General features: G+C 38.4%; 1 protein-coding gene across 9 annotated transcripts in view; it reads right to left on the bottom strand.

The window, feature by feature from the left end:
- Window positions 1-18135, bottom strand: part of ADGRL2 (adhesion G protein-coupled receptor L2) — a gene marked incomplete at both ends in the record, with an annotated part of 126867 nt that overhangs the window by 31046 nt on the left and 77686 nt on the right. For 5 of the 9 annotated variants that reach the window (XM_084266518.1, XM_084266517.1, XM_084266519.1 and 2 more), the window contains 5 exons: window positions 2018-2056; window positions 3092-3277; window positions 4119-4222; window positions 4765-5061; window positions 12767-13567. In XM_084266518.1, the coding sequence (XP_084122644.1) occupies window positions 2018-2056; window positions 3092-3277; window positions 4119-4222; window positions 4765-5061; window positions 12767-13567 (1427 nt within the window). Of the gene's footprint in view, window positions 1-2017; window positions 2057-3091; window positions 3278-4118; window positions 4223-4764; window positions 5062-12766; window positions 13568-14498; window positions 14514-18135 lie in introns of all 9 variants that reach the window. The other 4 variants (XM_084266520.1, XM_084266523.1, XM_084266524.1 and 1 more) reach the window with 2 other exon arrangements.

Genomic DNA, 18135 nt, shown 5'->3' with positions numbered 1-18135 from the left:
TGAAGGCAGGCTCTTACATTAATGCATAATGTAGCTGTGCATTGAGTACACCATGCACTGCTGAAATACCCTGTTTACTCTGTCCCATTTACCTAGTCATAATGTGTCATTAAGCATATATATAATTTGTTTGATCAATTTAAAAGCATTGGGAATGGAAACAGAACACATTGTACAAACAGAAAGATGTCGGTCTGGAATACTACATTGTGCAAATAAAACGAGTAGGAAAAGTTGGTCAAGGCTATTGTCAGAGCAAGATTAATTAGCCTAATCCATTTTAATATCCTCTTTCTGTCTGCATTGTGAGCCACCACGACCTTCCTGGCAGGTGGAAGATACTTCGAAGTGGCACTAAAGCCTTTTTTCTTTCTCTAATGGGAGACAGAATAGTCAAAATGCTCGCACTGATACTGCTGCAGCCATTAACTAGAGTGGAACAGAAATTGGTCTGCAGAGGCCAGATTCATTAGTCACCAAGAAATACAGATTGGAGCCTCTAATCTGAGGTACAAATGAATCCTCTGTCACAAAGTGGGAACTTGCTTCATTTGCATAGTGTAAGTCAGCTTTTGATTTGTAATTTCAAGAGGTTTATTAGTCTTATCTAAGCAGAGAAGCCCATTTGAGACCTACAGAAAATGACACTGGTCGGAAATTAAGGTTGTGCTACGGTTTCTTGTGTATCTCCATATAGTGCTGATGGCATGCGTTCATTAATATGAGACACCTTTTATTTATTAGGGTATAATCTAGCTGTGGAAAATGATCACCTGCACAGTAATACTTCTGAGGCACTCTCTCCTCTCAGAGAGGCGCATGGGAGGTGGGAAGACCACGTGGCCCCTGTGATGCAGTTGTTGGAGCAACCCCACCACCACTGCTCTTCTCAGATTCAGGTTTACTATTGAAAATGAACCATGAAAACTCACTACTCGAACCGTATCTGATGGATTTCCATTTACTTTTAACAAAAGTTTTCTCATTAAAAAAACTATTACTATCATTATTATTATTATTTGAGAAGTGAATTTCTTTCCAGATCTTTGTCTCTTTTTGTCAATTTTTTGCATGACTAGATATCTCCTGTCTACTTCCTGGGCTGCACGATAAAAAGCAGAAGTGCCCTACACAGAGAAATGTCTCTTCAGTAAGAGTAAGAATCATTTTATTACGCTGCAAAGTACTTCAGAGTTCTTTTTAAAAATCATTCTTAAATTTTATCTCAGAGGTTACCAGTAAAACTCTTAGTATTTAAAAGAAACTTTTAAAAAATGTGCAATAAAATCTTTCTGAGCCAGGCAGGATCAGTCCTACAATGTCTTCTTCTTCATCTTCACAGTGCAAGGTGGCATTACCGGCCTTGTATTGCAGAGCTGGAGCTGGCCACTATGGACAACTATTCTACAGCAGATAAAAGATACTGAAAATCAAGTAGCAATGTATTGTATGCCTTCCACACAGCCTGGTCAATGCGACACATAGCACACATGTTCCTAGTAAAAGTAGATAAATGTTTATCTTTACATTTTATCCTGAAGTCACTGAATCTGGCCTTTGTAACAATTCTCAAAATGGTAAGAAAGCGTGATTTTACCAGGTATAAGGATACACAAAGAACAAAGCAAGCTATATAATGTACATTTTTCATGCAAGCAAATTAACGCTAAACAGTCTTTGATATCAAATACGACCAAGCTGAACCAATTTCCGTTAAGTTGCCAGCTTTTTCCTCTACCCAAGGTTGTATTATCAGAGAGATGCTACTTCCAATTCAGATGATAACCATTTCTGCTCTTTTAGTTTTGAACAAGGTGAGGTAAAAGAGGTATAAACTTTGATCTTTTTTTTTTTTTCCAAGTGTTATACCTGTGCAAAGCCAACATTTGTACAGTTGATATGGGGCACAATACACATTTATCAAAGACTGAAATACATAGGATCATGCAGCAAGATGATAAAGCGTGGCAGGTTGCTGAAGCAGGGAGAAAGCAGGGTGACAGCACAGGAGAGATACCTTAAGGTAAGCCCTGCATGTCTTCTCTCGTTTTTGGAGCTTTTTAGTAAGAAAAAAGAAAATCAGAAGTTAGACACATTCTGGAAAGCTTCAGAAATATAAAAAAAAAAATTAGTCTGGTGTTTCAAATCCCAAATTTGAACTACAGCCTGGACATTAATCGAGTTTCTGTCCAGTGATGACTATAAAAAAACATCACACAGGAAATGTTTTTCCCCAACCTTTATATAGGTGCCCAAACGGTGGGATTTGTGTGAAAAGGTCAAAGGAGAAAATCCCTGTGTGGGCACTTGATCGGTGTCTGGGAAAATTCTTTCAAGGGCAGCTAGAGATTGTAGATAAAACTATTGCCAAAATAACAGAGGAGTGCATGAAGCTCTCTTTCTAAAGGAGGCTGAAAAAATGTTTTGTTTGTAGCTTGTCGACTAAGCTGATGCAAGGAAGAGGCTTAGAAATACAGCATTACCTCTGAGAAAAAGAGGAATGGTAATAACAGTTGTGATTTGTATTTAAACCACATTTTCTCTGAAATGTTTCTCTGAGCAACATTCCCAAGAAAACACTTATTCATGTTTTAGATATGCGTATTAAGGCATTTTTATAAAGATCAATTCTAAGTTATGTTGGCATCTTTAAAAGGCTAAGAAAGTGCTATTATTCTGCAGGAAGTCAGATTAAAATAAAACCCTGCACCTATGCAGAATCCCACTGATTTTATTACATGTTCAGGGTTAAAAGGATCACTGGATAAACATGCTGATTTGTTACAGAATTTCTGAGAGCTAATGCCCATTTCCCTCACACTAGTTATAACGCATTCCAGATTTTAATAAGGGACATGGCTATGTATTTTAGGACCAGTCAGCTATTGTGAATTATATCTTATTCCCTAAAGAAGGTAATTGCAACTTTCCGCTGTATATTTACTGCTGTTTTCTCTTACATGTTTATTCCAGAACTACAAGCACGCAGGAACCAAGTATAGATTAATATTTCTGAAAGGAAAAAAACAAAACAAAAAAAAAACAAGCACAATGGTTATCCCAGCAGGAGGAGGTGACAGGAGGTGCGTACCTTGTTATAACTCCTTCCAGCAGAGTCTTTTTCACTGGGCCGCAGTTCCTGCAGCTGAGCATCCAAAATGTCCACAAGCTGCTCCATCAGCCTCACTGATGAACTAACATCGCCAGCGAAGACCGGTCCTTTGGTGTGTTTAGCCAGTTCATTGGCCAGACTAGCGGCATTTTCTCCACTTCTGATCTGCAATGACAATTTATATTATCTCAGCAGGGTCCCTTGTTCTGCTTGCGGCTCCAAATTCCAATTCCCCCTGTACCTTTGTTGTGGTGAAATAACCATTTGCACATACATTGAAACCTGCAACTAATTGAGACCAATAACGCTCTCTTTATCTCAGAAGATTAAAGGTTCTTAGATCCCTGACACACAAAAGCAGTTCTTAACAGCCATCAAACCCAGAAATCAGGCTGGGACTTTTGGGCTAGATCTTCTATTCATCCTCACTTTTATTTTCCTGCCATTATCAGACAGTAAGAATTCTATTTGTTCATATTAGTGCTCGAGGCATTTGGAAGTCAAGTAGCCTGGTACTGACAACAAATTATCCAGTTTTCATAAACTTAGTAAATCTCAGTAGGGAGGGAAAACACAGAAAGTGGCTCTGTGCTCTAATCATACTGTTATTAACGCACTCAGACAAAAATCTATTTATTACGGAATAATTTTTTCTGAACCAGAAAACCTTGTTGTATGCCACAGTTTTTGCTGCCTGATTTATAATATTTGACTTATTAAGCAAATACAGCTTTTGTTTATTGAACACCAGCAAAGTTACTTTGCTTTGAACAGCAATGAGAACACGTAATCACAGATAAAATGCAAGGATTTAGAGGGAAAGTGTACCGAAAAACACATATAAACCTAAATGTTGGCCAATGCTCTGCACACAAAGCATGCATAGCTCCTTCTACTTTAAATGAACATAGAGTAATAAAGACAGCTTTAACAAACCAAATTATTAACCCTCAGAGTTTAAATCCTTAATCACCAGTGTACACCAGATTAAAAGGTTTCAACCAACCTTCTGAGCCAGTTGATTTACCCAGTGTGAGGTGCAGTTGCTAAGATCAGGGCCTTTGGGGTTCCACATTCCCGTTAAGACCACGCAGAGATATGAGGCAGTTCCTACAACAGATGCAGAAAACTACAGTGAAATGGAAACCATTTTTCTGCATGCATTCAGGAAATCGGCTACACTGTGCTCCTAAGCAATGCTAAATTCTGAATGCTGCTAATAGCAGTAGTTGACAATAATTGACAAAAACGTAAGGAAATAATGTAGATTACAAACAGCAATAAAAAAGTCAGTGAAAAGTACCAGACGTTTTCTGCAAACAAACAAAAAGCCCTTGATTTTTCCTGGAGCTCATCCAGAGGGGAGCTCATAATGAGAAAGGCAGCTGTAAGCATATTTCACAACAGTCCTCAAGCAAAGCCCTAAAATTTGACCTGGATTCTCAAAAGCGCATGTGCAAGGTAATTCTGCGGTTATGCTCAAATGCCGTTTGCACATTAAAACTTGACCACTGCCTGTAGATACTGCATTCTCCACCTAACAAAAAACCGTGTCACAGACAACTTAAGATGAAAAAGAAATTCACTGTGAGAGCATGGCACACAGCTTTTGAAAAGTCTGCTTAAAATACATATATATTTAAAGGCAATACCTCGTGTTCCTTTGGGGCAAGGGCGCTCAACCATCATTCCTCTTTGTGTCTGAGGCCAGCTAATCCCCCTGGCCTCAGTCGGTTCACAAAATCTCTCTGGCAAGGGGAAAAAGCTTGTCACGGGAGGAATTTTGGTTGTGGAAATGGGTGGTGGTGGCTTGGGTCCTCTGCTTCCTTCCTTTGTTCCTCCAGCTAGCGTTGTGCTTATGGGACCTTTCTGTGATGTAGTGCTAGTGGTTGACACTGTGGTTTTGTATAGCTCTGCTGAAGAAGTTATCGTCACTGCTGTGGTAGGCACTGCACATAGAAAATCAGAGTAATAACAAAGTAAATTACTTCAGATTTATATAAAATAAAGTTCTTTAAATGTTATTTATGTGGTTTTAAAGGACTCTCTGGTGTCTCCTTTCCTTTATCTTAATATTAGTCTTATTGCTATTCTGAGTGCTTAAGACATAACTTTGACAGATTTTTGGGTTTTACTCCCAGATCCTACCAGTGTGATGTTTCAGCACATTCTCCAAATAATCTCTTCTGTAATAAAAATTGATAGGGGCTGGAAAGCAGTACTAGTGAGTTATCAGTACATAGCAAACATGCTCAAAGCAATTAAAGATTACTTAATCACTTTTGCAGAAGGAATAACTCAATAGACAGCATCATTTGAATCAGTGTGCCATAAACAATGCAGTCCAGCTGTAACAACAAATGCGTCGGCCTGTAACTAATGAGACCATTTTTAAAAGACAGACCCCAAAACTTCAAGTCATCCACTACACACCTTCCAGGAAAATAATTACGATAACATCGTCCCACCCAGCAGTCGTTCTGCTCGAGAGAGCTGCAGCACACGCCCGATTAGCTCCAGACAGAAGCAGCGCCCAGCACGGACGCGGTGTTCCCCTGTTTGAACATTTCGGGCCTTAATATCCTTTCTTTGCTAAAGCAGGTATGAAGACACAACTTGATCGAGCCGGTGAGGAGTACCTATCTTAATCTTTTATGAAACACTAGAATCAGCATAGGCCCAATCCCTTCTTCCTGAAACTCAGAGCCACTGACTCCTCTGACCCACGGTGGGAATGCATGGCTGGAGCTGCTGAGGTACAGCCCAAGGCCTACCCTGGTTCTGAGGCTTTGGAGAGATAACACTAGTTAATACTAGTGGAGATAACAGCTCCTGATCATCGCCTTCGAATGTATATTGAGCAATGGCTGAAACAATGCAAGTGAGCAAAGCAACTGAGACAGCTATCATTAATTATTTCCAAATCTTCGCTAGTGTTCACAGTGCTTTATAGGCACATAAAAACACTGAGAATAAATAAACTCATATGAATATTTTTTAAATCCTAACTGAAACAGAAATAAATGAAGCTCATTTTAGGATTAAATTTAGTGAATAAAGTGGCTTTTTACTATTTTTTTTTTCTAGGTCTTTTATTATTCTTTTTTTGCTAGGTCCTTGAACTCTGACTTATTGGAAAATGCATCGTTTCTAAATTAAATCATAAACAAAAGAAGGGCTGCCTTGCTTTCTTTTAGCAGATGTTTTTAAAGTTAGTGTTTTCAATAAGATTAACTTTCAGTAGTTTGGCAGATAACAATTATTTCAAAATCCTTTTTCAATTATATTTCAGTTGTAATAGATGAGAAGTCTCAAATATCAATTTATCTTTTTATTTTTCAGATTAATAGAGAGGAGTTTTTGAACATCACAATCTGGTTTTAAAAACTAGACATAAAGATGTGCTTTTCATCCCTCTCTTGCTCACAAATGAGAAACTTCTTCAGATGCTGTCTTCACTTCAGTCTCATTCTTGGCTGCTTGAATACCGTCTGTGTAATTGTGCTGAACTCGTGGCGCAGCCAGCTACTATGAAACCTATTGAAATCCTCGGATCTGTTCTGCAAGTGCTTGCCTGACATCTTGTGAAACTGCTGTAATTTTCTTTTGATTACAATGCATGCAGCCTTCTAGTGCTTTCCCAATTAACATTTGTCAAAAGCATTTGCAATCTCTTGCAGAAGTGTCAGGCAACGCCTGCTGAATCAGGTGCTAGGAACGGGGAACTGGTGGGGACCGAGAATGATGCAGGGGACAACCAATTATTACCATCCAACCCCTAACACATTGTGCTAATTAGTACATATTTAATCATTGAAATGTATATTAGCATTATTGCAATTACTACTCAAAACCTATAATGTTTAGGATAGCTTTGTCTCAGGAGCAAAATATCACTGTAACAATAGATAACAACTCTCTGAAGTTCAATAGTGAGGTAACAATTTTCAGAACGTATTTTGTGCTGTGCCCTAAGCTAAAATATCTTGCTGTCATTACACAACTTTAAGGAGAGCAATTTTAATGCTATCCATTAAAATCAATTTCAAAGGATTCAAAAGTGACCTGGATAGTTTAGTAGTAGTACATAATTCAGAAATATATTTATAATCTCACATTTTAGGAGGACGACTTCAAATCATCTCAAAAAACTGGAAAAAACACAGATACTTTCTAAGCTATTTTCTTCTGAATTAAATTTTTTTAACAAGGAGAATTCAGTATATTTAGGAACATACCAGGAAACTTCAGACAGTGCTGGAAGTCTGGAAAAGAGGTTATAAAAATAAGGAATGACTGAACACATCACTTTAAGGAATACAGCTAGCTTTTAGGAGGCAGATCGGTTTTTTTTCAATGACCTGTTGGGGAACTTATTCTGCAAAGCCATTCTCCTGGGCTGCAAGAAGACACAAGATAGCTGCCATCACCTGATGTGTCTCATTTGGAAAGCTGAGGTGATGATGTCTCGCTGAGCGCTTGACCAATCTAAGATAATGGCAGTGGTAATTAATATGCTGCAACTAAGAAGAAGAACAAACTCCTTGTCGAGGTTATAAACCTCTTGTTGCAAGCAGCAGGGATGAGCCTCTACAAGACGAACAATAGGTAATTTTTGTCCAATGCCAAAAAACCGCCACTTTTACAGTGTGAGAGTCTATTTTGGACTATTTAGACTAGGCTTGATGTGCCAAGGAAAAGCCCAAAACCTCAACTGCCTTATTCCTTTTTGAAGAATAGTTGTCTATCATTATCAGCTGAAGACAGTCTTTGTAAAATTTTAAAAAACTCGAAAAACAAACAAAAAAAACCAAACCACAAAACCCCAACAAAACAAAACAAAAAGGAGCAACAGAAAGTAAATCCAAAGACTCGAGTTCAGGGAAATTAATTTACATTTCTTTCATGCAGTTCCTAACAGCTGATTTGAACAGTTATGCATACTATCTGTTTCTAAAAATGAAGACACCACTGGAGTAAAACCTAACACCTGTTTAACAGTGTGATGTCTATAAAAAACCTAACACAATTGCCTAGGACAGCAGGGGAATAGTAACTTTGTTTCCCCAACTGACAGTGAAGAGTAGATTTAGAGAAGGCACACAAGCCATCTAGTATGCTTTGCCAGCAGATTTCTATTCTGAGCAGGCATAAAATATGTTTAAAAAAAAAAAACCAAGAAAAAATAAATTGCACCCAAATTACAACTCTGACCTTAAATTTAAAATTGTGTTGAAATGCCAGATGATGCGTCACTTCTGAAAATACTAATGGTTCAATTTTCAGCTCCAGCACCTAGGCAATCCAAGAAGTCAGCTGCATGGATTTTTCAGTTAAACATGCACTCCTATAGTCCAGGTATTCCTGTGTATTTTGACACATGAAAATCCATGTGCCCACCTTCATTTTCAGAAGGTGTCACACACTGAGCTGCCATGTAAAGCAGCAGAGATTTCCCTGCCTTCTGCTTATTACCGCTGCATGTCTGTTTTCATGCTTCAGAGAGTAGCAGGGAAGTCACTAAGGCTCACCTAATTACCTGTAGGTTCCAGCTATTATACTAGCCAGGACTCTATTGACCCTGCCAAATCCCATTTAGTTGAAAGCAAAATGTTTACACAGCCATTTATAATTTTATACCCTGAAAATGATAACAAACATGCCACAAAATTAGCAAAATACCTATGATCAAGAAACATATCTGGTCCCATTATGTCGCCTTCACTTCTACAGCCACTTTCTAATCGCTCTTTAGTATATCGGATTTGATATAATAGGAAAGATCTAAATTACTTAACAATTTGCTACATGACTTGGTTGTACATTTTTGGTGTTACAAAGATTTAGTTGCACTGGTTTCCTATTACTTCAAGCCCTCAGTGATAGTCCTCGAGTTTCTGTTCTGTCCAGGCTCACAACATCCACATTTTCCTGCAGTGATCCAATAAAACTTAATGATGGGTATCATGGTACAAAAGGGGAGACAACTTCAGTTTGAACAGTTTGCACAGTTAGCGCAAATTGGGATGAGTGAAGATGAAATCTCTCCCTAACGCACCAACACAGAACAAAAGGATTTATCTTCTTTTTGTTACCAAGGAAACCTTACAGTGTAATGCTCATATTCACATTTTAGGGGGAAAATTCCCTTCATTCTTGCCAATCTTTTAATTTAAAATTCCTTTAAAAATTCCTATTTCATCCAGGATTCATTCCTTCAGAAAGAATGTGTTAGGACATATCCACTAAATTTACCAAGAATATAAGAACACTGTTTTGTTTCAGATTTTTTCATATTTGATTTTTGCAGGGCCTGACATATTTTATTTTATTTCTAAATTAAGGTTTTGATTTTTAAATGTGATTTTTCCACTTAACCTTAGAAAACCTGCTCTTCTGCAGTATCTGAGTGGTACTTGTCAGCTGTAGCTCTGAAAGCCATTTCTGCATCTATGTACTGCAATTCCCACGAGAAGAAAAAACAACAGACAAGAATGAGGTTAAGGGGGGAGTTCTAAGGGCAGGAGACCCTATTGTCACGGTAAAACGGTAGCCTGGCTGCTGCATCTGTGGGTTTAGAAATCTGAAGAGTTCTCCTGAAGATTAAGAAGATAAGGACATAGGGAACACACAACAGTTGCAAGAGGAGAAAACGGCATAGATTTGAAGCAAGGGCAAGGTCAACGTTAGGTTAATTACAATGGTATTTCAGATGTTTCAAAAGGCAGATTTAAAAATGAAAGAAACAACAGAGAGAAAAAAAGGCAGGTTTGGGGTCACGGATGAGTCCGAGATTTGGGCCCTGTGAGCAAATGTAAACCCTCGACCTCAAAAGTGTGACTCAAATGTGACAAATTCATCTTTCATGTAGGAAGAAAGACTCTTGTTTTTGAAGCACTCAGTAGTTGGAAGTTATGGTTTAGACAAGAACTGATAGCCAGGACAGATAGATGGCGGGGGTGGGGGGAAAAGGAACCAGCGTGTGTCTATATATCATTATTGCTCCCAGAGCAACAGAAGGAACACAGATTGCTGAGTTTCCCACAACAGCCCCAAGTTAACCGTTTGAACAGAAAAGGCCACGACTTCCAATTTTGAGGCACTGACCTTGTGACACCATTAAATACTTGATATTAAAGTACCATTGCAAAAAGACACTGAAAGAAGTTTCTTGTGTTAGATGACTTAAAGAATGTTACCCTAGCACCTATGTCTTTTGAGTTATGATTAAGAAAACTCAGTCAGCCACAAAAATCCCCAAATAAAATGTAACAAAGAAAAACAAAAATGTACTTCATCAAATGTGCTGAAAATCTGATCTAATTTCATACGAGATAAAACATTCAAATGTGTATTGCACATACAGATAATTTAACTGTGCAACAATAGAAGGATTGATCTTCAATTTACATAGACTTAATGCTAAAACAACAAGGAACTGAGAACATATACAAATAAAATACAGAGTTAGAAACTGTACAGCATCTCTTCTTGGTGTTATAGCAGTACATCTCAAGGACAATCAGATTTGTTTTCCTTCAATTTAGTAGTCTCTAACTACAGACAACTGGCTTAGGCAACAGAGGAAATATTAACTGAAACATTCTTAGATCTGCTACGTACAGATCCATACAAAACTAAAATACTGGGAACTGGCTTTACATAATGAAGAAAAAAGGTGAAAAAAATTGTGAATATATGCATCATGTATTCAAATAAATCAAGTGTTGTTATATGGTTCCTATATTGAAAAAAACCCATGATCAAGTATGTTTACTGATGTAATAATGCATTTAAAACCCAAACACAGAATTCACTCACCAAAGATTCCCTCTCCACCCTTACAGGTGAATGGGCAAAGAGCTCAGAGGAGAGGCGAGCACCCTGCAGCGTGCCCTGCACTCCTCCTCGTCTGGGTCTGGTTGGAATAAACTGTTTCTCCCCTTGCCTTGCATGCCAGCAGGGAACCAAGGAACATGAAGGTGTGCTGGTGGATGTCCCAGTCTCTTTTTGATATTAGATGGGTTGTGGCCAGTAAGTGTACTGTAACTTAGGATCCTGGAGACTCATAATAAAAACATTATGAAATATCTTACTGGAGACCTTCAGTGGTTTACTAAAGCAAAGGGAGGATTCTACAAAGCTTTTTCTTCTCTCCCAGCTCTTCCTTAACACTTTTTCCTCAATGCAATGATTTAAAGATTAGCTTTTGCCACATTCATGGCAGCTGCCTGAACTGCGGAAGCTACTTAGAGCCTGAACCTCCATTTTCTTCTCTTACTGTTAAAGCTTTGGAGGATTTAAAATGCATCTTCATCTCAGTTAAACCGAATGAAAAGTGACATGCATGAGAATGTATGAAAATGAAAGCTATAATTTTTTTCTAATTGCATAGGTGGGTATGACTCTGCTAAGCACAGCTTCGAGTCTCCCTGAGGTGTGGACTAGCTTGGCATACAGAGAGTAAAGCTTGCCAGGACGGCTGCCCTCACTCAGTCCCCAAATGCCCGGAACTGTCTTGAGCCTGGCTAGGTATTGTCAGGGAGGTCTCCAGGAGACAGGCTGGACACATCTTCACTTAGCTCTGGAGGTCACTAATGCATTGGTTCTAAACTGCCTTGTTCGGCTGCATCCTACACACTTTTATACCTAGGGAAAGCTCTACGTATGTTGATACTGTTGTGTGCATGCTATGTGGTTTGCACTGCTGTGCATGAATCAGCTTTGCTGAAGCGGGATACCTACTTTTCACGTGGAGAAGCCATTATTACTCTTTTTTTTAAGTACAAAAACCAGCTGCTAAACATACGTACCAGTTAGATGAGAGAAATGAAGTATTACCTTCGTCGCTACAGCAGCTTATCAACATGCTGCTCCTTACTGCATGCATCTTCTGACACGGAACATTTCTCTTGGTATTTACTCTCCCCTGCAGATGTTAATATGTGGCTATGCCTGTTCATGTCATTTAAAGGGATTTCTGAGACCTAAAGACCTCTGGTTTTCTTTCCTCTTTTGGCAGTTAGTGTCTTTCCTTTAAGGTTCTAATGTCAGGTGAGCTGAACTGCAATTGTAATGGACTTACTAAGAAACCTGCTAAAAAGAGGTCAGATAATCTTGCCTAACCTGGCATTAGAAACTGTGAAAATAGGGCTGCGGAAAAATATTTATGCTTGGTATTGCCCATTAACCCCATATATCTCCTCTGGGACCTCCCAGCACGCATCGCTCTCAACTGCTGGCGCCGAGAAGTTAAAAGGTCTGCATGTATGTTGTAATCGATTCAGAAGTCAGGTAACACTGAACGGATGGGAACAAGGTTCTGGCTCAGCATGAACAAACTCAAACTTACTTCTGCTATAGAAAGCCAAACTGCCCGATGGTATATAGTAAATGAACAATTCCCCAACACAAACACAGATGAAAACAGAAGGAAAGTACAAGCCTCTAAACATAATAAAATAATTCTGTCACTCTTCACAGGTGCTGCAAATTCGCCTTGCACCAGGGCAATGCGATAGTGCTCAGCACAGAGCAAGCAAGCCCTCCTTGCCTTTCTGCCAGGAGACAGTCAACAACCAAAGATATTCTAACATAGTTATGTGAATGAAAGTATAGAGAGATTAAAAGTGAGAAAAAACCCCAAATTGTTACCTTGGGCAGGATCAGGAGGGCCAAACTCCAACGAATATCGCAGAATGAAGTTGTTATTCCACACGTACAGCTGGTTGTCTCTGGGGTTGTAATCCACTGCAGCGATGTACTGGTACTGGTTGGGGAAGGGAACGTCCACGTGCTCACCTCTGCTTAACCTGGTGTTGTAGATGTAATCGATGGTGTTCTTGCCAGTCTCGCTCTCATTGTCCTGATACACTGACCGCACTACATACAGGACACCACAGATCATGAAAGCATTGGATGCTGCCCGTTTGTCGTATGTTGTTTCCCAGGTGGCTTCGAAACGCAGGGTGTAGGGGTTCAGCTGGCTAATTACTATCATCCCGTTGTTTTGCTCTGTAGCATAAATTACCCATAAGCCATTTTCATCAACTGCCAAGTCAATATCAGTCTTTCCCCCCCATCGGTATGGAGAGGTGTCATGGTAATTAGCATAATTGATTATGGCCTCTCCACTCTTAATTCTAGTCCTCAAGTCGAATTTTACTATGTTCCTAGTTCTTTCCTTGTTAAAAAAGACAGCGCCGTCATACACCACAAATCCAGTACCATCCACACGATTTGGGAGTTTATACGTCGTCTGCTGGCGTCCGTTTTGGAAGTCCTCTAAAGAAGCGTATTCTATCAAAGTATCGGTGCGATACGGAGTCCATGGCATGAAGTAAATTTTATCTGCAGCCTGGAGAGGATCTTTGCACCAAGCACCTGCTTTTTGTTCAGCTTCATATAAATACGGTGAGTCCACAATTGCTTTCAACGTCCCCGGGCAAACAAAAACTAACAGTCACAGAGAGAAGTAAGACAAGAATTACGTCAAATTAAGACTGTCTCATAATAAAAAGACATAAAAAAAGAAAAAAAAAAAAAAGGTAGGTAAATCATAATGACTGTGTCAGGAAGAAAAAAAATCAATTTAATTGGCACTAGATTATACCTTATAATTAATGCAATTATCACCCTTTATCATCCACTTTTCTTAAAGTTACCATGTTCTTGCTGTACCAGTATGGAAAGTGGATGGGAACTGTTTTCACTAGTACAGACCAAGGCTCAATGGCATTCACAGACAACTGAAAATGTAGAGCTACTCTTGCATTTTCATCTTAGACTTTTAGTGAGTACGATTAACGCTCCAGAGCTTTTAACTGGTGTGCAGCAGTGCGCTAGGTCATTTCAGTCCAAAAAAAAATCACATCTCTTGTTTAGAACTTTAAGAAGTGGTGAGGCTGAAAACGGAGGTGCCTCGATTAAAAATAAAGGAACAAAACAAATCATCAGGTATATAGAGATAGCAATTAGGAGCAGAGAAAACAAAACACAACCAAAGCAATGAATGAAACAGACCAGGAAACCCTGTAACCATGGCATGCTATGGAGAGGGTTCTGGAAGCCAGGCAAGATGACACTTGATTAACAAGAATTTACCCAAGGGTGAGAGAAAGAGAGGGAAAGAAAGACAAAGAGAAAGGGAGAGAAAAAAGCAAGGGAGTCTTCCCTCCAGCCCAAGTATTTCAGACACTATACCCCGCCACCTACTTTAAGCAGCCAAGTCACTTTATTGCAAACAGTCGACTTCTTTATGAGGTGTACTTATGAGATCCTGCTGATTATCATAATATAAGAGTGTTGTGGGAAGGGGAAGGGAAGAGGTTAACATCCATAAGGCACATAACAAGGAGCTGGGGTTTGGACTGTATACGTTATTTACCTTTTTGCTCCACTTCTATTTTAAGCATCGGAAGAAAAATAAAAAAGTGCAAGGAAAAAAGAAAGAAGATTAACATAAATTGACTATTAATCTAAAGATTAAATTAGTAACAGACGCTAAATATAGGGAGAATAAGAACTGCACTATATTGGATAAAGAGAAACAGACAACAGGAAAACCTAGCAGGAGAGAGATTCTACGGTTACACAAGTGAACATGGATCAATCATTTTAGTAGATTAAGGAGGCAATACAGATATGTTGGCATGTAGTTTCACTTAGTGAACCTGAATAAATAATGAATGACACTACTAATGCATGCTATACATACTTTTCTTCTTTGCAAAGCATAATGCTATCAAGTTGGATTTTAAGTGACGCATTAATTTATCATATATGTGCAGGTGCACATATACATATTTAATTAGATAATTATAAACCCAAAATGCAGTGTATTAATTATATAGTATTGTATGTGTGCTTATGAAACCTTCCCCCATCTTTGCCCCAGACATCCCTCTGCTTTTCTTTCTTGTAAGGAAAGCAGCTTGAATCCTTTAGCTCTCCTTAGGCTTTATTTAACTTTTTTTCCTGAATATTAATCTTGAGAACTTTTGCCACTTCTTAGTCTATAACTGCAAAATCAGACTAGAAGGAATAAGCAAAAACATCTAGAAAAAAGAAGCAAAAGCACAGTAAGCAAGAGGAAAAGAGAAGAAAAAATTAACATTTGGCTCATTCAGATATTCTTCAGCATCATCGATTTAGCCCGAAACAGCAAGCTAGTATTCAAGGACAGTCACACTAAGTGTTTAAAACAAATATCCATCCCACCACCACACATGGAAAATATAAACCGAACCTGATTAACAAAGTTGTATTACTACACCAATTTTTCCCCAAGGAAGTTTTAAGGAACATATTACAGAAAGACGTATAGCTGAAGTCCTGCTAGTAAATAGCTTTCCAGTAATTATTTGCAATAAAATCTATTTCATATACTCAGTAGCCTTTGAAGTATGCTCCTTCAGTTTCATAAAGTGACCTGGAAAATGACAGATGTACCAATCTGTGTAACAGTAGCTGCTTGATACCAAGGAAGTGTATCAAACTATTTGCACAGCTATTACATTTCCACTATTACGGTATTATCATGAAGAATATATTTGTATGTTCCATATAAAGTTTTGGATTTTCAGTTCCATTTAACAAAATTACATGTGATTATTTTGAGAGAATGGTATTGGCTGAGCTGATCTAGTGTTTCTTCAGGGAACAATTCCAAAACTTTATGGGGGAGTGGGAGGAGGTTTATATTCTCAAAATGAGGAGTAGTTTTCCCAGTCTTTGTTAATTTATTCATCTTTAGGTGAAACACTTGTTTTTCTGCAATTTGTAATTCTTGAGTTATCCGAGAAAACAGAGGATGCATTCTGAGGTGGATTCCTGGGTTTCACAGTGTTAATGACGTTCAGATTATTCTGTTTGGGAACTTTTATGCGTGAGTGTATTCCTCGCCAAAGAGTGATATTGATATTGTACCTGCTTAGAATTAGTAATAGGAGACGGGGGGAAGATAGGGATAACTAAAATCATTACTGGCATGTCTGTTCTGCGTGCATTGGTGTACAGCTGTACATTTTTCAGGGACAGATGGGCTTATTGAAATAAACAAATGCTGCAAAGTCCAATCAATACAGACAGAGAGAGAATAAACCACTTTAAAACGTTTTATATTGAGCTCCCGAGTCCAAAAAAGGCTTAAAATAAAAATGCACAGATGCACAAAATGGTACTTTTGATGTTCTTCTTTATAAAAGGTCTGACTTCTGTTATTCAGTCAAAGTGTCAACATACATTGTGCAGTATAATTGAGAGAAATGTCAAGTACAGTACTCTCAATTTCTGTGTAATTTAATCAATAACATTCTTATTTTAGGACAAAGCAATGCCTATCAAATTTGTCTAGAAATTTAGTTTTGTTGGAGATCCAACAGAGATTTTTCTATCTTTTTTTTTTTTTTTTTACTACAGAGGATTAGAAAAAGATCAGCAACAGGTCTATGCTTTGAGATGCAAAAAAGGAAGCTTTTCATTACGTACTTTCTTATGAGGACGATGAATACAGAACCCAGAGAAAGCTCAATCAGTATGTATGATCATCAAAGCAACTATGTATTTCTGGAAGCCAGCAAGACATAGAGGAGCTTGTAAACTGCATTTTGTACATGGGTGACACCAACTCCAGTGTGTAAGACCTCCCAACCTGGTATGATTGCTATTTGTAACCTCTCATGGACTGTAAGGTGTCGCAGACATTAGAAATTTTGCAGTCTGGCAACAACTGAAGATGAAGTTCAGAAAAAAGAACTGTAACTAAACTTTGGTTAGAAGTGCTCTGACCACTACAAACCTCCCTTCCTAGTCCCACAAAAGCCTATCCCACCTTCCCAACAAGTCTTATTCTGGGACAGCTGCTATTTGCAAACCTAATGATTTCAGTCATGCTGTAAGTTTAGATACTAACCACTGGAACAAGTAAGGGAGAAAAAAAAATTAGACTTCATAACTCGAGTTTACTTAGAGTTCAGAAAAGATACCTGGAAAAATAACAGGACAGGCTTTGTGAGACATGGAAGAAAGACGGTCAGCAATCAAAACAGCTACTGAAGCACAGTGTGGTTTGAAATCAAATTTCAAAACTGATTTTACCAGCTGACAAGCTTTCTGATGACAATGACAGGTGATGTCTCTTACACTTCTGGAATTGGGCATGGTATCATCATTGTACATGCTGCAGTTGACAAACTCCAAAACTTAAAAGGCTTTGAAAGACAAAAGTATCCAGAATCCTGAGTTATGATAGACACAAAATTACATAATTCAAAGGGTAGGCCAATGCAATTAACAGTAAACGAAGATAAACATTTTAGAAGTAGAATAACTACATGTTAGAGTACAGGGTAGGCCGCGCTGTGGTACTATACTTCTGAAAACTGGAAAAGAAAAGATTCCTGTAGATAGCAATACCCAATCAGTAGAACATATCCACACTTCTCTTCCTAAAACAGCATAAAAAATTATGTTTCAACATTATTTGCATTATAATTTTTCTCTACGAGCTAGCCTACTGGAACTGGAAATGTAACCTCTTGTTATTTGACTGACCTCATGGTTTGGAATCAGATGCACTGCCCTCTTTCTGAGAATTTGGGAATGAAAATAGCGCTAAAGTAAAAGTGATCTTTGTGGAACAAAACTTTGGTTAGATTGGGGTAAGACATCAGTCCTCAAAAGTGGCACAAGAAGAACGGTTACAACAAGCCACCGATACTACACACAGGAGGAATGGTACTAGGGATCACTGTATGCAGTAGGCTTCCAATCCTACAAATGGTACAGAAAAAAAAAAATCAGCAAGCAACCATTTCACAATGACACAGCAGAAATGAAGAAAAAACAGATGATCTGTGTTTGGCCTTTAACAACAGTGAAGACTCAGTGTGGTGAAGCAGTACCGAGTAGCTTTTTGGTTTAAGAAGTCTAAATTTTAAAACTGCGCAGGAAACAGAACGGACAGTTTTGACATAGCTTTGCTTATGCCAGAACTCATTTCCTTCATTTTTCGATATATACTG

Source organism: Gallinula chloropus, assembly GCF_964237585.1.
Source record: "Gallinula chloropus genome assembly, chromosome: 6".
In the NCBI taxonomy this organism is placed as follows: domain Eukaryota; kingdom Metazoa; phylum Chordata; class Aves; order Gruiformes; family Rallidae; genus Gallinula; species Gallinula chloropus.
The sequence above is the reverse complement of the archived record's forward strand: the minus strand, read 5'-3'. Positions and strand labels throughout refer to the sequence as shown.